Source organism: Drosophila elegans, unplaced genomic scaffold, assembly GCF_018152505.1.
Source record: "Drosophila elegans isolate 14027-0461.03 unplaced genomic scaffold, ASM1815250v1 contig_208, whole genome shotgun sequence".
Classification (NCBI taxonomy): Eukaryota; Metazoa; Arthropoda; class Insecta; order Diptera; family Drosophilidae; genus Drosophila; species Drosophila elegans.
The window spans coordinates 5,870,252-5,891,750 of NW_024545578.1; the positions used below are offsets into that span (position 1 = coordinate 5,870,252).

General features: G+C 40.8%; 1 protein-coding gene across 3 annotated transcripts in view; it reads left to right on the forward strand.

The window, feature by feature from the left end:
• Window positions 1-21,499, forward strand: part of LOC108146269 (dynein heavy chain 3, axonemal) — a 44,858-nt gene that overhangs the window by 10,771 nt on the left and 12,588 nt on the right. For all 3 annotated transcript variants that reach the window (XM_017272209.2, XM_041708001.1, XM_041708002.1), the window contains 20 exons: window positions 81-228; window positions 885-1,042; window positions 1,392-1,458; window positions 2,700-3,590; window positions 4,206-4,310; window positions 4,371-4,541; window positions 4,852-4,999; window positions 5,573-5,671; window positions 5,749-5,863; window positions 7,247-7,415; window positions 10,963-11,156; window positions 11,924-12,126; window positions 14,057-14,244; window positions 14,663-14,833; window positions 15,330-16,535; window positions 16,590-16,733; window positions 16,832-17,014; window positions 17,965-18,170; window positions 18,228-18,542; window positions 20,310-20,541. In XM_017272209.2, the coding sequence (XP_017127698.1) occupies window positions 81-228; window positions 885-1,042; window positions 1,392-1,458; window positions 2,700-3,590; window positions 4,206-4,310; window positions 4,371-4,541; window positions 4,852-4,999; window positions 5,573-5,671; window positions 5,749-5,863; window positions 7,247-7,415; window positions 10,963-11,156; window positions 11,924-12,126; window positions 14,057-14,244; window positions 14,663-14,833; window positions 15,330-16,535; window positions 16,590-16,733; window positions 16,832-17,014; window positions 17,965-18,170; window positions 18,228-18,542; window positions 20,310-20,541 (5,113 nt within the window). The remainder of the gene's footprint in view (window positions 1-80; window positions 229-884; window positions 1,043-1,391; window positions 1,459-2,699; window positions 3,591-4,205; window positions 4,311-4,370; window positions 4,542-4,851; window positions 5,000-5,572; window positions 5,672-5,748; window positions 5,864-7,246; window positions 7,416-10,962; window positions 11,157-11,923; window positions 12,127-14,056; window positions 14,245-14,662; window positions 14,834-15,329; window positions 16,536-16,589; window positions 16,734-16,831; window positions 17,015-17,964; window positions 18,171-18,227; window positions 18,543-20,309; window positions 20,542-21,499) is intronic.

Consider the following 21,499-nt stretch of genomic DNA (forward strand, 5'->3'; position numbering starts at 1 on the left):
GAAATGCCGATTAGACCCTGATCCCGAACAGATCCCAGATACTAAGCCGACATCCACATGCACATCCACATCCCTCGCAGGGAGCGGCGCATGGAGTTCGAGAAGCTGCTGGCCCAGGAAAAGCGAACGATGGACGGCTTTCGCATCCGGGAAATCCGGGATGTGCTCACGCTGGAGGAGCTCAAGGAGCGGGTGGATACGGTCGATTTACTCTTCACCACCATCGAGGTGAGGGATTAGCTCTACTTTGCTGCTATTTACTTACTAGATTGGGTCTGATTCGATGTGGTTGATGGTTGAGAGCTTGAAAAGTGGCATTAAATCACCCTATATGAGGTTTGAGAAGCGAACATAAAATTTAAACTACCATTTTTTATTTACTTTAATCGTTTATTAAATTTCTTTAATATTTTCTTTGAACTAAATGCTTTAAATTAAATGGAGTTTAAATGCATACTTGCTCACTTAATTGGTATCCTTAGTATAAGAAGAAAAAATAATATATAAACTAGCAATTTTTATTTATTTAAGCCCTTTAATAAATTTCTTGAATATTTTTTCCGAATTAAACATTTTAAATTAAATGGAAATCAAGATTTATATCCACATCTATAGTTTTCCACACTATTTTCAGTAATTAATTAAAAACCTTTTAGGCTTTTAAGCTTCTCATGTTCTTCCACACTGATAGAATACATTTTAATGTTTAGCTAGGCAATTGCAATTTTAAAAATACAAATATGGTTCGATGCTGATCAAATTTTGATTTATCCTAAGTCTGTATAACATTTTTTAATTAATGTTCTGAATTAAATGGAATTTTGCGCTACAGTATCAAGTTTTATCCATTGAATATTATATTGATTCCCAACTTTACCCCTTAGAATCTCAGTCGTGAGGCCAAGGCAATTAATACAGAGGAGACTCTACTGCAAATCGACGTCTCCGCATTTCCTTTGCTAGCCGAGATCATCGAGAAAATGGAGCCCATCGAGAAGCTGTGGAAGACCTCGTACGAGTTCGAGAAGGATTATCTCATTTGGTAAGCTGGGACGTTTAAGCCCATTGCAATTATACTTCTGTCAGCCATCGGGGGAGGGGGAGGGGGGCAGTATATGAGTGTGTCACACTTCCTGGGGCCCGTAATATTCCGAATTGAAATGGCCCCAGCCCGGTCGTCATTTCCATTGACATTGCTGCACGCAAATCCCAATACCAATCGTAGTGGCCCTCACTCAATTCCCACAACCCCGCCGGGTGAATTCCAGCAGAAAGCTGGCGCTTATGATGAGGACACACTAGGACACTGCTCATCCTCCTGCAAAGACACTATCCCCCAAACAACTCCGTTTTTCGTGTATTTCTATTTACATCTCTTCTGGTGCTTTCAGGATGTTCGAGCGATTCGAATGCCTTAATGCGGATGGCGTGCGGGAGCAAGTGGAGAATATGCACAAGGTAAGTAGTTGCAAAGTCGGAAGTTGTCATTCCAGCAGTAGCTTCAGTAGCTCCCAATAGCTCCCAGTAGCTGGCGGAAATAAAAACGAGCAACGACCGACAAAGTTTGAGCTGTTGTCGGATTTCTCCTGCTCAACTGCCCATGCATGGGTTCCTTCCATCGTCCTTCGTAGCTCCCTTCCCTTTGTCCTTTGTGTCCCGCCGTCCATCCATCTGCCGTGTCCGTCTGTAAGCCAATGTAGCAACTAAAATGCAACTAAAAACCTCAAGCCACCTAGGGCAGCAATGGCAGCAATAGAAGCCATCAGTCAGCAAGGGACAAGCCCCAACAAGCCAGCACAACTGGCTGTAAAAAGAAAGTTCCACTTGGCAGCCGAAAAGTATGCATGGAAAAAATGCCCAACATATTTGGCGGCTAGCTGGCCATAAGATGGGTAGTTGGGCAGTCCGGGGCATTGTCCGGATTTGGGGGCGAGGGGCAGAGGTGACCCCAAGCCCAAGCCCAACCCCTCCGGGGTCAGCTGGGAAGCCGTTCGGAGGAGCCACGCAAAAAAGCTGCTCAAAGGCGCAAAAGGAAAGTCAGTTGAATTGAATTTTTCGACACAGCTGAAGCGGCAAAGTGGGACTCAAAAAAATGAACGAAACAATCCGACGACGAAGCCTCGAATACCCTAGTGAAATCGAATTACTTAAAACTTCATATCTGGTCCACAGATTGCGAACTTTTAACTAAAAATTCTTTTAAAAATAAATTCGTACACTTTTAAGGCATAAACAAGAAGCAAGTGATTTTAAATAGTAAATAAATAGTAATTTCAAATATTGTAACTGTGGGCTATAGAAAAAAACCTTTCTATCTACTTTTTTTTTAACAAAAACTAAATAAACTAATAACGATTTCAAAGAGGACATGATAGATTTGTTTAGTATCAGGAAATGCTTCAGTATCCAAAAATCTTGTATCTGACATTTTATCTTTGAATTTATTAAAGTTTTTTCTTGCATAAAACGTTTTGTTAATAATATATCCATCCAGACGGTTCTAAAATATACAAATATACATTTCAAAATCTACTTTCAAATGAAGAAAGAAAGAAAAAAGGTATTAAACCTGGTCGTCCCAATTCATTAAGTTTATTGCCTAGAAACTAGAAGCTTTTTTCAGTGTCTTAGAGTGTCTTTGGCTCTTATCCGTTTGCTATATGACCCAGACTAAGCCCTAATTTCGCTTTTTTCTCCAGATAATGTACAAGTTGTCCCGTCAGTTGGCCTACAATCCAGTGGCCAAAAGAGCTGCCGAGCAAATGCGCATGAAGATTGAGAAGTTCCGTGTGTATCTGCCAGTTCTGGACTCCATTTGTCGCCATGGATTGGAGAAGCGGCATTGGGATCAGATCTCGAAGATCCTGGGTCGCAAGGTCAACCCCAAGCTGTTCCCCACCCTCAAGGACATGATCGATGTGGACATCATGAGCATCCTGCCGCAGTTGGAGGAGATAGCCAATGCCGCTGGCAAGGAATACGATCTGAACAATGGACTGAGGATCATGCAGGCGGACTGGAAGGACGTGATGTTCGAGGTGCTGCAGTACCGCGACTCGGACACGCACATCCTGGCCAGCCTGGATGATATTCAGACGCTCCTAGACGATCACATAATGCGAACGCAGGCCATGAAGCGATCGCCCTTCATCACGGCACTCGGTTCCAAAGCGGATGACTGGGAGGCACGGCTTCTCCTCATCCAGAATATCATCGATGCCTGGACACAGGTGCAGATCACCTGGATGTACCTGGAGCCGATCTTCAGCAGCGAGGACATCATGCGGCAAATGCCGCTCGAGGGTCGAAACTTCAAGGCGGTGGACAAGTTGTGGCGTAAGATCATGAAGAACACCCTGAAGGATCGTCATGTGATGGCAGCCACTGAATATCCGGACATGTTGGAGGTCTTCACAAAGGCCATCGAGGATTTGGAAACGGTGACCAAGGGTCTGAACACATATCTGGAGCAGAAGCGTCTCTTCTTTGCGCGTTTCTTCTTTTTATCCAATGACGAGCTGTTGGAGATTCTGTCGGAGACCAAAGATCCAATGCGAGTGCAGCCCCACTTGAGGAAGTGTTTTGAAGGAGTGAGTTTATTCTTTTTATTTTTAATAAATATTTCGGCTTTTAATTTTTAAAATTATAAGTTTTCTATTATATAATCAATGAAATCAACTATCATTTACTTTATTATTGTAGTTTATTTTCTATATTTTTTTTGCAAGTTATATGATATAAGTAAATGTACTGGAACACTTTTAAAGAAATGTATTATTATTTATCTTAACTTACTCAAATCTTAAATTCTATGGAAAATAATATATTTAATTGACTTTTTATTAAATCTTGTGCTGTACTCAACGATACTATTTTTTTCAAGTGCTATTAAATCGCCTTAGAGCCTTAGAAAATTATACTTATAAATTAAGTTCAGTATATATTCAAAGTTTTATTTAAATGTTTTTATTTAAATGTTTTTGCTACTGCATTGGGAAAAGTTATAAGTTTATAAATTAAATGGAATATTCTCAAAGAAACTGAAAACATCTTGTTGGAAACACACTTAAATCTTGTATTTACCTATAGACAGAAGAGGTTTTTCGCACCATTTTTCCATTGCTTTGTTTTTAATACCTGAAGCCTTGGAAAAACTAATTCCAAACTGTGTGAACAAATGCAATGCCATAATGATTTCCCCACAGATTGGCAGTCTGACCTTTGACGACAACATGGAGATCATCGAGATGGTTAGTGACGAAGAGGAGCGTGTGGCCCTGGTGCGCAAAATTAACCCGCAGTTGGCCAATGTGAGTGACCTGCTCTTAACAGTGGGGTAATCCCCTAAACGATTAACCTCCGCTTGATAGGGTCTGGTGGAGATGTGGCTCAAGGAGGTGGAGATGGTGATGCTGGACAGCGTGAAGGAGCAGATGCGCGAGGCCTGGGAGGACTACGCCATGGTGGAGCGCATCTCCTGGGTGGTCAGTTGGCCCGGCCAGGTGGTGCAGGGCATCTCCTGCATGGCCTGGACCTACGAGGTGAGTTGGCACCAAAACCGCGATAACCGCAAGGAGGACGTTGTGGGCCAACAAATGTCCATCATCCTGGCTGACTGTCAGAGGAAAGCCCTCAGTGTTGCTGACAGTGAGATTACCCCAAACCTCCTCCATCTTTCCCAGCGACTTCATCCTTTTGTGGGCGCTTCTCTTTTGGGCTTTGACTTTGAGAGAAGTTTTTCCGGGTTCGGCAAAGCGGCGAAATTGAAAACCATATTTCGCTCTTTATTTGCTTTCGCCTCGCTGCAGTTTCAAAGCCACTTTATGCTTTTTCTCGCCATTTTTCCGGCAGGTGGAGGAGGCCATCGAGACGAAGGAGCTGCCGGCTTATTTGGAGAAGTCCAATCTACAGATTGCCGACCTGGTGCAATTGGTGCGCACGGATCTGCAAGCTGGAGTCCGGATTGCCGTCGAGGCACTGATTGTCCTGGATGTGCACGGTGAGTGGGGATATAATGCTGCAAAAGAACAATAAGTTGAATTAACCATATTTTAACGCTCTTTAACCAAACCGCAAAACCAAACACCTTTACATAATTTAATAATGTTCAAACCAAAACCAAAACCGCAAGAGATCCGGTTTGAGCATTTACATTTTTTATGTTATGTACTAAATTTTAAATTAATTTGATTACCTTTTATTTGCTGGCATTTTCGTTTTTTTGTAGGAAACTAAAGCCAACATTGCGATAATAATTACAATTATAGGTTTGACACTTTATAAAGTCTTAAATAAAACCTTACTTAAATTCTATACACTTAATATTTTCCTATTGTTTATTTAACCTGCCTAAAATACTTTTTATTAATTTTGAAATTGTATTAAATATAGTTGGTTATGTTATTTTGATAACAACTTAAAATATATGTTTGGCTCTTAAAAATCCTAAATGACAGTGAAAATCCTAACATAAATAAATGAGTGAATGAGCATATACAGAAGAAATAAAATCTGTTCTCTTAATATCTTATTGTATTTGATGTAACCCATTTTATGTATAATTTTTTTCCAGACCGCGATGTGGTAAAATACCTGACAGATTGCAAGGTCTCCAACATACAGGACTTTGATTGGATTTCCCAGCTGCGTTACTACTGGAAGGTCAACGACAGTAAGTTTACTTTGAGGCTTAATTTTTTATATTTTGCTTTCAAAGACCACAACTATAAATCCCCGAATGTTCCCCAGAAAACGAGGATTGGGTGTGCGTTAGCATGGTGGTCACAGATGTTGAATATGGCATGGAATACCTGGGGAATCTGCCTCGTTTGGTGGTGACTCCCCTCACAGATCGCTGCTACCGGTGGGTACACTATATATATTAATATAATATATATCTTACACAAATCCCACAAACCCAAACTCCGCACCTGACCCCTGTATGAATATCGAAAATATTAATTGACAAACCGTTGGCAAAGACCACACAACCCTTCGCATACTGTAGGCATCTAAAAGTCAGACGAGAAACCAGCCACGTTTATTGGGAAAATATTTATTTTATTTCGGTGCATTTTAAATTTATTTTCATTTTTCGAAACAAAATACGCAAAAAGAGCTGAAAACCTTTTTGATGTTTAAGCTGCCTACGACAAACACACAATAATACAACAACAACAACGAGGGCATATTCAGGACCAAAGGAAGGACACACAAACTGGCAGCAGGCTGGCAGGCCGGTTGTCGTTGGCAAGCCGGCAGAAAGGACATTTTAATGGGGTTTCCGATAAAACTTTTATATTAAACAAATAAATCAATGTTGGACAGTTTTTCACACACACACACACACACACACACACACACTAACACTCACACCCATGCATGGATAGTTAACAAAAAAAAAAAGGCAGGAAAACAGACAAACAAAAAATGTAACCAAGTGTATAGAGATATTTTGTATGGTTATGCCGGAAAAGCTAAAAAATATATGCACAAGCAACAAAAGTGGGGACACTGCCAATATGATAAAAATATGAACTTGCAAAACAAACGGCAAAAATGAGCAATTTATGAAATGATATTCGTAGGTGGTTAGTCGAACGAAGAAGTATACTCAAATATGTAACAAGCGGGATTTATTTGAAGAAAATATAGTTTAAATTGATTATTTTGTAAAATATTTGCTGGTGCTTCTGAAATGTCTTTTAACCTAATTTCTTTATAGGAACTTTGTTGAAATTTACTAGTTTATTTAATGTTATAAAATTAAGCTAAGAATGTTGTTTAATATTTTGAATTATAAATATGTAACAAGGGGAATGGATTTGAAAAAAATCAATTTTAGTATTTTAAAAACTATTAGCTGGTGCTGCTAAAATGTCTTTCAATCTTATTTCTTAATAAGTATTGTAATGGAAATTATTAATTTCTTTCAAGTTAAGCTCACAAATGTTGTTTATTATTTCAAACTTTAAATATGTCGAATATTAGTAAAGTTTTTAATGCTATTACCAACCATTTAGCCTTGTACATATACCCAAATACCGTAAAGCATCTATTTGGGTCAGGAATAACAGCCATAAATGGCTGTTTTTTTAAGCTGTTGCCGCCGTTAAAAATGAGAAAAAATACCAAATAGATATTAAAAGCGTGCCCACACCATTTGCCCTACCCATCCATCAACTCTTTGTTGCTACTGTGTGCTAAAAAGAAACCATTATTTCTCTAATTCTCGATTGTAATGCAGCACATTGATGGGCGCCCTGAAGTTGTGTTTGGGCGGAGCTCCCGAAGGACCTGCGGGAACGGGAAAGACCGAGACCTGCAAGGATCTGGCCAAGGCGGTGGCCAAGAAGTGCGTCGTCTTCAACTGCTCCGACGGACTGGACTACAAGGCGCTGGGCAAGTTCTTCAAGGTGAGCTAGCCAGCCTTCCCCTTTCAGATACAGAGATGTATTCTAGATTCCACATCAGAGCGTCGCTCTGTCTGCGATTTGCTGCTCGACTGCTTTCTAATTGATGGCCCCCCCACGAAAACAGAGTAGCCGAGTCGAGTGGAGCACATTAATCAGGCAAAGAACTCGTCTTGATGCGGCGGCACACGCAACAATCGTGACTTTCAATACCGCACGAGCATAGTTAATTGGGCTAATGTCAGACACACTGGAGCCGACTTTCGAAGCGCCCTTCCAATTCCCCACTCTCTTAGTATTATAGTATATGTTTATTGAAATTTATGCAGCTCTCGGGATAATCGTGTTTTCCCCTGGCTTGTTGACTAATTAGCCAGTTTGCGAAAGTAATGGCCGGCCATCCTGCCCTTCCTTTCGTGCGCCGCCACTTAAGTTTATGCAAATTTTTATTTGCAGGTCGTTAACCGTTGCCTCCTGGACATAGCACTCCCCCACTTCCCATAAAACACGCACATCTTAAGTGGGTGCCGAAATCTTGTAGTAAAATTTATGCTGCCATAGGCTCTAATCGCATAATACGCTCACACGGCTAATTGCATAATAGTTCCTAAGCCCCTAAAACCAAACAAGAGGTGAGCTGAGGTGAGGCCATAAACACGGGAGCCATTCGATGAGAGGATGTGGCAAAAGTGATCACCTAGAGTTGAGTTCTTGTTCATTTGCATGGGATTTGTATTAATATTCGTCGACAACTTCCACTTCAACCCGACCAGGCAAGTTTAGTTTGGTTTAGTTGCGTCGATGGAGGAGAGCCCATAAATTGCCATCGCGATGCTCAATTTAAATTAATGAATTTATGCGATTGGGATCCACTTGAGTTTGGACATTTGTTTATTCGTTTTATTGCTTAATTTGGGTCTCTGCGTCTGCGTTTGAAGTCGAGTTTTAGAAAGTCGTTCTACGCTCTGCGCTTTGTCACCAACTGGATTGGCATTTGTTCTAATAATCTCTAGGAAGTCGAAAATCTCCAGCACACGATGCCCTCCCACTCCACCAGTTTTGGGATTCGGTGCGGTTTGATTTCTACTTAGTTGCCGGGCTGGGAATGTCTGGGAAACAATGTGGCGACAATAAAATAATTTGCAATTGACAAAGTATGCGAAATATGCCAGAGCAATTTCTGCCCGATCCAGAAGTAATCGTAAATAAATTAAATGCAAATAAAATTGCCACAACAATGGCTGCCGAACACCGAACAAAAGGTGTATCCAGTAGCTGGTAAAAAGTTATCGCAGTCGCAGTAGAATGGCATCGTTTCTGGGCTAGCTTTTGTGATGACCCATTCCATTTTGTACAATTTTTTTATAGTTAGTAAAGGTACTTTATGGGTAGCTATACTCAAAAATGCTAGCTAAAACATAACCAAAAATGCAAAAATGTCTTACAAAGTATGATTGTTGTTATGGCTTACAGTTTTTAATATTACCTAACTATTAATTGTTTACTGAAGTGTCTAAGAAATTTAAGAATCTGTGTTTAAAGGGGCCAAAACTTTATTATTTAAGCATATTTTATTCATGTAAGTAATGAAACTCAATTTTTTTAATTTATTTTAATTCTAGTAATCTCATTTTTGTGAATTTGTTAAGGAAAATATTAGGAAGGAGGAAGAAATAATTTCTAATGAATTATATATAAAATAATATTATAGAATTTTAAATCTATTTACTTCTCTGATATTGAGGTCTATTAATTTTACTTAACAAATAACTCTTGGTCATGCTATCCATTATCCTAGATACTGAACACACATACCTATGTAGAGGTACCTATATATAGCTATCCAGATACTAACCATCTCTGGCAGCTTGCCATCGGCGCCAAAACCCTCTCAATGGAGTTCAAAGTATGCAAAGGCAACGGCCACCTTTTTGCCGTGCTCCGTCCAGTTGCGTTGCTCTGGCCAAACAAGCTCCTAACACAACAGCTCCACCTCCAGGACCTCCTGCCCCACATCCTGCTCCACATCCTGTGCCACCAGCTACACCTGCTACACCAACTACACCAACTGCACCACCGGTGGCACAGAGGCGCTAATTGTACAATGGCCAGGCCAAGCGAAACGGCAGCAACAACCGCATCGGGTGTAGGGACAACAGTGACTGCAAAAAGCGTGCGAACGCGCAACAGAATGTAAACTCTTTGTGTGGAGTATGGGCGGGATGTCCTGGGGGCAGGACCAACAGAAGCCACTTGCCAACTTGCCGTGCAGGCACCTGTGAGGTGGTCAAGTGGATGCCCCGCGAAAGTTGAGGAGCAACAGCTGGCCAAAGGTTCCTTTATTGATGGGCGATGGTGCTTATTTTTTGGGTATAGCATAACTAGTTTGATTAACCTATTAAACAGGTTCTTGGGGAGTCTTTATAAAACAAAGAAATTATAAACACTTAATTTCATGCATTTATGTGTATGTCAACTTGTTTTATGTCTAAATAATTATATGTATTTATATCTAAGTTTTTATTGTCTCAAACTTTTTTGCAGTTTTAGTGTTCTTAATCCAGTTTGTTAACTATTTTGACCCAATTCATTCTCTCGGTCCTCATCTTGCCTTAAACAATACCTGATTTTTTTGTTAAATTAAATGAACAGATTCAATTGTTACAAAATTATATATATTTTAAATTATATAATATTTTATTTCCATTTTTAGTGAAATCAAAGATATAAATGTATCTCTTCCTTCTTATTTTTTAAAGTCTTATTTTCACTAAAGTAATATAATATTTTCTTTCTGTTTAATGACATAAATTCAGGACTCTTACAGAATATTCATGTTTTTCCATACTTAAAGTGAAAGCAATACCGAATCAAACAGTTCGTTAAATTTGTTCACATTTGCTGCAGCAGTCGTACACAAACGATTTCCCTAATTAAAGGAAACTCGAACCTTTTCTTGGGAACTAACTGGTGAAACTCTGGTGCACGGCCAACGGGCAGCTCACAGGGACATATCACTGATAGATTCCGACCTGCCACGCCCACTCCGGCATATATCCCGGCATATAGCGTATGGCGTATGGCACTTGCAGCCAGGTCAGTTCGCTATTTCTGATGCTCCGGGTGGTGGGTGAAAGTGGGTAAATGGGGGGATGTGCAGGTTTCCAGCTGGGATAAAACAGCATATTTATTGCAACATGCAAAAGGAAGCATATCAAAGGGTCGTCCCATAGCCAACCATATTGAACCCCATGCCCCCCAGATCCTGAAAACGGAAACCGAGCCATGAGAAAGAGAAAATAATGTTTATGCTGCTGTTTGCTTTTTTCACTTTTCCCCCATCGAACGGGTGTGTATTTCCCCAGCACCAGCACTCTTGTCCAGGAATTTCTGTTTCTATTTGTGTGTGCCATTTTTTTGCAGCCCTTTTCGGGATTGTACTCCACCGTACACTGTGTGTGCTGTTTTGACTGCTTCTACTACCATACTGCCATACTACCAAACTACCATTACTACCATACTCATCCCCATTTCTACGGATTCTTTGCAGGGCTTGGCACAATCGGGCGCTTGGGCCTGCTTCGACGAGTTCAATCGCATCGAGCTGGAGGTGCTCTCCGTGGTGGCCCAACAGATACTGACCATCCAGCGGGCTATTGGACGCAAGGTTGTGAAATTCTTTTTCGAGGATACCATGCTCAAACTGGATCCGACTTGTTCCATATTCATAACCATGAATCCCGGGTGAGTGGCGGCGATGTTTTTTGGGGGTTTGGAGTGGCTGCCTGAATTGCTGGGAACAGCAGCTGCGGTTTCACGCATCGCATTTTTTCCGCACACTTCCCTTTTTCTGTGGGCTTGGGCATTTGAAAACACATTTAGTTACTTTGTAAGCCTACCATACGACAGATACGGGCAGATACACGGCGGAGGGGGAAGGTGGGGAGGGGCTATTAGCCACCCACTTTGAGGTGGACGCACTGCGTTCCGATATTGGTAGTTATTGCGTTATTGGAGATTTTCCCATCGGGATATTTATTGCTTTGGCATGCATGTGGAGCAGCTGCGACAAACATGCATATTAGCCAGGCTCTGGGAATCCTCCTCCTGGCTCCTCACTCCTCTCTCCTCACTCCATTCTCTGACCATATCCTCCTCTTCGGCCATAACTGATTGCGCCATTCAGCGAAGGTCTTAATTTCGATTGGACGTCGCTTTTGCTTTTGCTTTGCCATTCCTGCCGGCTAGAAGTATCCAGTTTTTGCTTTGCTTTTCCTGCCTGCCTGCCAATTTGTCACGCAACCAGACGTTCTTAAGAGCAGTCACTCATATTGGTTATTGGCCATGGTGCATGGAAAATGGAAAAATGGGGAAAACTGGGGAAAATGGGAGAACTGTGAGGAGTGCCTGTGTTTAGTATTTATGCCATTAGCACTTGCACTTTGATGAATTTGATTGCCCAACGGGCTCTTAAACGACGTCCTTCCAACTCGTCCTGATTTTTCCCACAGCTACGCCGGGAGAACGGAGCTGCCGGACAATCTGAAGGTCCTCTTCCGCACGGTGGCCATGATGGTGCCGGACTACGCCATGATTGGCGAGATCACCCTGTACTCCAACGGATTCGACATGGCCAGGAACCTCTCCCAGAAAATAGTGCAGGCCTATAAGCTGTGCTCCGAGCAGCTGTCTTCGCAGTCCCATTACGATTACGGTGAGTAGGGAGTCCAAAAAAGTCATAAATACCTGAAGTGATTGATTATGATTAAGGTGGCTAGGATTGTAGATTTGACATAGAAAATAGAGAAAGGAGTAAACTTAAATTGGAGTACAGATTTTAATATGACATGCTGAAGGGAAAGAAGGTTTAAAAGGCTGTTGCTCTTTATAGAAATAAATGCAAAAAAGACAATTAACTTTAAAAAGACAAACAATTAAAACTAATATCTGTTTTGATTAAAGATAGAATCATAATATTATTAATATAATATAAAAATATAATAAAACCTTTTTAAATATCACAAAATAGGTTAACAAAATAGGTTTACTTTATTTTAATATGCTTCATAATTTCAATTATATCCAGTTTACCTTTGTCAAAGAAACTACTTCTGGAACGTCATTAAACTTCATAGCATCAATGTCTACTTTTCTCCACCGCTTCAAGGAACTTCCATGCACTCTGGCGCAAAAAGTGCATGGCATAAGGCCGGTATTAGACATGACCTGATCAGGGGGGCGGGGTCACCGCTCCACCTGGCTAATAAGGCGCAAAAGTAGTCAACAACACGTGTTTTTTTTTCCATCTCTGGAGAAAAACTTTGAGGGGGTTTTCCGAATGCGTTCTGGGGGGCCACAACTTTCCGGATGTCTCATGTCCTGCGTGCGTGTCTCCTTCTCTTTGGGTCGTGCATCCTTCTGCTTGTTTCAAGGCAAAGATATTGCTCCTTTTACGACGTAACATGTCATATGACATTACAACATGTCTGTGTTTGCCACTCCGTCCGGGCTTTCCATGGCTTTTCCATGGATTTTCCATGGCCGTGAGTGTGCATGTGTGTGTGAGTGCGAGTGTGTGTGTGCATCTTTGTCCGGCCGCTGCCTGCAATTGCAGGAAGGCAGCTGTGCGCAAGTTTATGTGCAAAGTACATTTGATCAGTATCTTATTTTGAGTTTAAATTGAAAAACTTTCTTGCAAGTTGGGCTGCGCTTTTGTGTTGCGTGTGTGAGAGACAAATGGCACATAGACACACACACACACATTGTATTTGCCGCTCTGCCAAGTAATAATAAAAACTATTTGTACATTTAGTTGCCCACCAGCAAAACCAGCAATCCTCCCCCAGTAGCAACCCATCGCGACGACTCCTGTCCAGCTGTTTTTGCAACGTTTGCGAAAGTTTAGCATTTCCCTGGCTCCATAATGAAGCGAAGGGATGCGGAGGGATGCGAAGCGCATGGGTTCCGGCTGGAGCAGAACTCCAGGTGGAGGACCAGGTCGCCCAGTCGACGCCATCGGCAACGGCAATGCCATCGCCAAATACCTGGAGCTGCCGACTCCACGTTGAGTTATGCGCTCGCATAACTGTCAAGCTAATGCCCCAAAAACCTCCGACTTCCCACGCTCCCGAACTTCCGGAGATCTATTGCCCTACGGTCAAACCTCTAACTGCCTTTAAAATGACAAACACAGTTATCATAAATCATGATGGACTTTTAATAAATTCATGAAGATAAAGTCAATATCTTAGTTTGCTTAAAGGACTATTAAATAAGATTAGTAATTAAAACCATAGATTTTACTTACCAATCACATTTATATATTTACTAAATTACATAAATAGTTTAAAAAACCATTTAGCCTGAATCAGGTTGAACCGGACCTTCTCAATTTCCCGAAGGCAATTTTCAAATTATTATTGCTTAATTAAATCAAATCTGTGCAACCTTCATTAATTAAATGTTTACCTTACATTTTCCATTTTATAATAATTTCTTCCGAATTGTTTTTATTGAATTACAAAAAATATGTTAAGTCTATAAAGAGATCGTACTTATTTCTCAATTATATTTATTTGTATATCAATTGAATCCCTAGTTTTATAAATATTTTATCGATGTCTGACTGTACTTTTATTTGCCAGGAATGCGCGCCGTAAAGTCGGTCCTGTTGGCCTCCGCCTCCCTGCGAAGGCTCTACACTGACCTGCCGGAGCCGGAGATTGTCCTGCGTGCCATCGTCGATGTCAATTTGCCAAAATTCCTCGAGCAGGACATCTCCCTCTTCATAGGCATCTACATGGATCTGTTCCCCGGCGTTGAGCTTCCCATGGTAAGCAATATTATACTCATCTGCTTAAATCAATTAACATTTTTCAGGTGTAATGACCTGCAAGCGCCGCCAATTAATTTGATAATGGTTTAATGATAAATAAATATAAATGATATTTACTTTGGCGGGAAAGGTTACCACAACGAACTTTTTATGCTCTTTAAAAGTAGTTTTCTGTATAAGTAAATATTCGAGTTACTATTATAAATACCTCATATTGTAGAGATTGAGTATCTTTACAAGTCTTTAATAATTTACACCTTTATTAACTACCTCTTTTCTGAGAGTACTTTTCCTTTTATTCTTTGTCACAAACTACTGTCATTTAAAATACGCATATACAACATTGATTAACTGCCTGCATACCATTTCCCATTTACCATTTCGCACTTTTCATATTTTTATTTACGCCGGGCAGCCGCAACGTGGCGACATCCTCAAGTGGCTGCACATCAACCTGGCGGATCGGAATCTGCAGGCGACGCCCTGGTATTTGGAGAAAATTCTGCAAATATACGAGATGCTGCTTGTGCGGCACGGCCTGATGATTGTGGGCGGCTCGATGGGCGGAAAGACCACTGCCTACCAGGTGAATATCTTTGTTTCCAGTAAAACTCCTTCCATCCATACGCTTATTAATTTCGCCGCTAGGCCAGCCAATTAAATGGGCTGGAATTAATGAGTTAACAAACGTTACAGTTTGCACAGAAAAAATTAATTACACCGTAACTAAAGAAATATGAACAGACTGAAAAGTACAATTAAACTGAATAACAATTGGAAAATATATATTTTAAATATAGTTTTAAGCTTAAACATTTATATTTCAATAACACAATGTTGTAATTGTAATATTAAATTTGATTAACGGGCGCAAGAGTTTAAGTATTCAAAATTCTTTAATAGGATGGCCAAACATAGCTATTTCGCTTTTTGAATACTTTTTTCCAAAAAGTCGTAGTATTTTTAAACGATTTTAAAAGGTATACGTACATCAATTTTTTTTTCTGCAGCATAGAGTAATTAACCATATTATTATTACTAATAAATTTATTTTCCGTGCTTCTATTAATTCTTGCCACCAGGTTTTAGCCCAGACGTTGCGAAACGTTTCCAACGACGAGGAGGCGACGCTGAAGGAGTTCCCGGTCACGTTCCGCATCATCAACCCGAAAGCCATCACGATGGGCCAACTGTACGGCCGTTTCGATCCGGTTTCCCACGAGTGGTACGACGGAGTGCTGGCCAAAACATTCCGGGAGCAGGTGCAACTGCCCAAAGGGGAAAGGGGATGGGTGATGTTCGACGGACCCGTGGACGCGGTGTGGATCGAGAATCTGAACACCGTGCTGGACGACAACAAGAAGCTCTGCCTGATGTCCGGCGAGATAATGCAGATGACCAAGCTGATGAACATGATGTTCGAGCCGGCGGACTTGGAGCAGGCATCGCCGGCCACCGTGTCGCGGTGTGGCATGATCTACATGGAGCCATCGCAACTGGGATGGCGGGCGCTGCACAAGAGTTTCATCAATGTCCTGGTGAACAAGGTGGGCCTGAACGAGATCTACATGACGTTGTTCGAGGACATGACGGAGTGGCTGGTTCCAGCTGCCTTGGAGTTCCTGCCGCAGTGCAAACAAATGCTGGAACTGTCGCCCATCTATCAGTACCAGACATTCTCCCGCTTCTTTCTGCATTTCCTTGAGAAGCACAAGATGTTCAATCAGACCTGGTTCCAGCAGATGTTCCTCTTCTGCTTCGCCTGGGCCTATGGTTCTGCCCTCACTGGCCAGGGTCAGCGTACTTTCGATACAATGCTGCGTAAGGTGATCTATGGATCCAACGAAAACTACCCGAAACCCAAGTACTTCTCCCTGAATCGCGGTCAAATGTTTCCCGAGAAGCTGCTGTTCCTGGACTACCGATTCGATGAGGCGGAGAACTGGTGGACCTGGCAGAAGAGCGATGACAGCTCGGGCACTACGGCAACCTTTCCCGAGAATGCTCAGATCAGCGAACTGATTGTGCCCACTAAGGAAACGGGTTATATTTCGTATTGGCAGGACTTTTGCATCTCGAAATCATACGCCATGTTGGTCGTAGGACCTACGGGCACGGGAAAGAGTGCCATCATCACCAGTAACCTGCTGGCCATGCCCAAGTTCGCCAATTTGGTTAATGTCATCAACTTTTCGGCTCGAACCTCGGCTCAAATGGTCCAGGAAACCATCATGAGCAAGTTGGACAGGAGGCGCAAGGGCGTCTTTGGACCCTCTTTAGGCAAAAAGGTTATTGAGGCTAACTATAAAGTGAATTTTTAATTAATATATCTTTAATTTAAGTGCACTGTTTTCTGCGATGATGTGGCCATGCCCTCAAAGGACACCTACGGCTCGCAGGCACCTTTGGAGTTGCTCCGCACTTGGCTGGATCATGGATATTGGTCGGACCTGGTGGACACCACCAAAATCGAGCTGGTTGACATGGTAGGTATATAGTAGGTGGAGCTGCCAGCCCATAAGCTGGCCATAAGTTATCTGTGAATTTCTCATCTTTGCCCCCTTGTTGTTGAATCGCTGGACAGACTCTGATGTGCGCCATGGGCACTTTGGGTGGCAGTAACTTCATTTTCCCGCGTCTCTATCGCCACATGTTCGTGGTGGCCGTCGATTCCTTTGAGGACTCCACCATCATACGGATATTCACAACGATTGGTGATTGGCATTTTTCCAAGGGCTATCCGGAAAAGGTGGCTCTCCTATCCCGCGTACGTATCTTTATCCGTTCCATCCCAAAACAACAGCATGCAGACGGAGAAAAACTGTTTGGGTTTGAATATATTATTTTTATTTTAAAAAGGAATCAAATTTAAATTTAGATAAAGTTCAAAGCTTGTTTTTATAGGAATTGGTACTCAATGATTTATATATATATTGTATATATAATCAATACAATATATTTATATCCTAAAACACAAACATAAAAATTGTAAAAAACATTTGGTGTTTATATTGAAAATGAACAACAATTAATCTTACAAATTTTGTTAAACATTTTATTTGATATGGGTGTTTTTGTCTAAAAAAATGTATTTGTTTATTTTACAACAATCATATCCGTGGAAAATGCTGAATCGTCTAAATAAATAGCCTAAATAGTGTACAAATATATATATAATTTCTGGATATTTGATACTCGATTGCCTCCTAAAAAACTAAAATGAAATTGTACAAACATTATAGAATATTTTTTGCTATAACCAATGAAAAGTAGTAAAATGCAGATCAAATTTAGATTGCTGCCTTAAAAAATGTATAGTTTCTGTTAAAAATAACCAAAAGTTAAACTAACAATATTAAAACCATTTATTTGATACAAGTTTTTTCAGCTTACAAAAATACTTCATAAAAAACTAAAGACATTTTTTTATAAAACCAATGTTCGTGGCCAATTTGTAATCGTGTAAAAACCGCACGCAAAAAGCGAGTCGAATGGAGGATGATTGTCTGGTCAGTGGAGTCAATGGAGTCCATCCATGTGTCGTCTGCCGTGCTTGGCTGGCATCCAAGCGTTGGCTACATAATAAAATTAAAATGGCGTATTTTATAGCTTCATTTCCCCAAAAACTTCGAATGTTTCTCTCTCCGTTTGCTGTTCGCTGTTTGTGTATGGGGATTTTATTGTATTTTGCCGCGTATGAATGTTATCCTTTTGCAGGGCTTATCGGAGGCCATGGTCAGTGTGTACCGTGAGGCGATTCGCAGCTTTCTTCCCACTCCAGCCAAGTCGCACTACTCCTTCTCCCTGCGCGACATCACCCGCGTCTTCCAGGGCATCGTGATGGTGCCACCCAAAAGGATGCCCGATCCCGAGAAGCTGGGTCGCCTGTGGGCCCACGAAACCTATCGCGTTTTCTACGACCGGTGAGTAATGGTGCTCTACCCATTTAGCTGGTTTTTAATGGTATATACCTTTCCCAGTTTGGTGGACCAGCGGGATCGAGATCGTCTGCTCCTGATGGCCGTGGATGCCTGCAAGTCTAATTTGAGATTCCCGTTGGAGCAGGCCTTTGGCGATCGCATCGAACCGGGCGAAAAACTCACGGATAATGACCTCCGCAATCTCTTCTACGGCAACTACATGGAACCTGATGCCGAGCCCAAGTTCTATGATGAGGGCGATACCTACGAGAAGCTGGAGAAGCTGATGAAGTACTATCTCAGGGAGTACAATTCCTTTTCGAGCTCACCCATGGATCTGGTCATGTTCCGATTTGCCATCGAACATGTAAGCAGGTGAGCTAAGAAATATTTATTTAAGAAATAGGTTAACATTGGCAATAAGAATACATTTTAGATGAAAATTGATTGCTATAATATAATAATAATGATAAGACACAAGACATGCAAATTTGTTGGAAGTTTTATAGAGGGTCATCATCTTATCGAAATTTGATCCAACCCAAAACTTTTAAGCTGTGAACGCCAGTTTGTTGCAAATTTAATCACGAGTTCAACGAGGTATGGCAAACCAACATTGAACCATTATATTCCATAGTTTTGATCAAAAAACTGCAGTTTAAACTCATTTTTTGGAGGTCGCCAATTTTAGCATTTTTTATAAGGGGTACCATCATCATTTTTTTCGAAATTTGATCCAAACCAAAATTTTTGAGCTGTGAATGCCAGTTTGTTGGAAATTTTATGACGAGTTCAACGAGGTATGGCATTCCAACATTGAACCATTATTTTCCGTAGTTTTGATCAAAAAACTGCAATTTAAACTCATATTTTCGAGGTCGCTAATTTTAGCATTTTTTATAGGGGTACCATCATCATTTTTTTCGAAATTTGATCCAAACCAAAATTTTTGAGCTGTGAATGCCAGTTTGTTGTAAATTTTATGACGAGTTCAACGAGGTATGTCATTCCAACATTGAACAATTATTTTCCGTAGTTTTGATCAAAAAACTGCAATTTAAACTCATATTTTCGAGGTCGCTAATTTTAGCATTTTTTATAAGGGGTACCATCATCATTTTTTTCGAAATTTGATCCAAACCAAAATTTTTGAGCTGTGAATGCCAGTTTGTTGTAAATTTTGTGACGAGTTCAACGAGGTATGTCATTCCAACATTGAACAATTATTTTCCGTAGTTTTGATCAAAAAACTGCAATTTAAACTCATATTTTCGAGGTCGCTAATTTTAGCATTTTTTATAAGGGGTACCATCATCATTTTTTTCGAAATTTGATCCAAACCAAAATTTTTGAGCTGTGAATGCCAGTTTGTTGTAAATTTTATGACGAGTTCAACGAGGTATGTCATTCCAACATTGAACAATTATTTTCCGTAGTTTTGATCAAAAAACTGCAATTTAAACTCATATTTTCGAGGTCGCTAATTTTAGCATTTTTTATAAGGGGTACCATCATCATTTTTTTCGAAATTTGATCCAAACCAAAATTTTTGAGCTGTGAATGCCAGTTTGTTGTAAATTTTATGACGAGTTCAACGAGGTATGTCATTCCAACATTGAACAATTATTTTCCGTAGTTTTGATCAAAAAACTGCAATTTAAACTCATATTTTCGAGGTCGCTAATTTTAGCAATTTTTATAAGGGGTGGTACCATCATCATTTTTTTCGAAATTTTATCCAAAGCTAAATTTTGGAGTTGTGAATGCCAGTTTATTGGAAATTTTAAACACAAGAATAACAATTTTGTGGTATAACATTTATATATTCCATTTTAGAATAATAATTTTAATTTCATTTTACCGTGTTACTGTACAAATGAAAACTTTTATCAACAGCTCTAATGTAAATAATAAAATAAATTGACCATTTCAAGGCTCGTTTTGTTATTTTAATTTATGGCTACAATGATGAATCATTTAAATTTATTTAAAAATGAAAAGCAGACTGTTACTTAAAGAAATCTTTAAAAATCACAAACCAATAGTTCTTTTGCTCAATCCCTATATTTAGAATTTTTAATTTAAGAACAATTTCTTTGAGGCTTAGAGGGGTAGACTTTATGAGTCCATTTCCTTTTCCAGAGTTTCCCGGGTGCTGCAGATGCCTCGTGGCAACATCCTGATGGTGGGCATGGGCGGATCAGGACGCAGGAGCTCCTGTCGCCTGGCCGCCTACATAGCCGACTGCCGACTGATGACGGTGCAGGTGTCCAAGAGCTATACGCTTACAGATTGGCGCGACGACCTGAAGAAGATACTGATGTCGGCCAGTTTCAATCTGAACCACACCGTATTTCTCTTCTCCGACGCACAGGTGAGTTAACTGGAAACCAATTCTCGTAAAACGATCGATAAGTGTGTTGGCTGACGTCGATATGCTAATCCATCAGGGAACGGGCTTTTAATAAGGTTGTAAATCCAGTCGACAGCACAAAATTGAGCCCAGGCTGGGAACGATAAACCCATAAAGACTCGACTTCGACTGTCTGACTTTTCAGTAATCCGAGTATGTAAATTGATAAATTAAATTGAAATTAATTTGAATACTCTGGGAAATAAAGCAGAGCTTAGGATCCGATGTCTGGCCACAAATTTGTCGCACGAGCGATTGGACAATTAAATTTACCCCCAAATCAGTTTTCTATGCGGAAGCACTCCGGCACTCATTGTTTTGGCAAAATTTGCATTTATAATTAGGTTAATTGTTGAACTAACTTGATTATTGCTCAGTAATTTGCATAGGCCGTGGCTCGAACTATGGCAAATCAAGAGCACATGAGTGGGCTTCAGAAAATTGCCGACGAAACAAAGGCGGCGTGCTGCGGTGTCGTCGCACCTCAGCCCATATTAAATGTTGGTCAATAAATTAGCTTGGCCAAAACTAAATCCAATCGATGCGGTACGCAGGCCAAACAATGTGCAGGTGTTTACACATTGTTCCAAAACATAATAATGCTCCGTATTCGCCTAATACTCTCTTTGTCCGTTTGACCGTGAAGCGTGACCAAAAATGGAAGTCCCTATACACGAGCGTTAGAAGCCATTTGAGCGGATTAAAACTGCTTTAATTCTGTTTGCCGAAAACTCTGCAATGCCGAAGCCCAATCGGATTGGGGCCTTCCCCTGTTTCCTCTTTCCCCGATTGCAAAACTTTACGATGCATTAGAATGTTTTACGGGCGTCCTTGGGCCGTCCAATCAATGATTTATCTCCCCCCGTTCAGTCTGTCTGTGCCGAACAAAGCCCCATGCAGATATTAATTAACAATTACA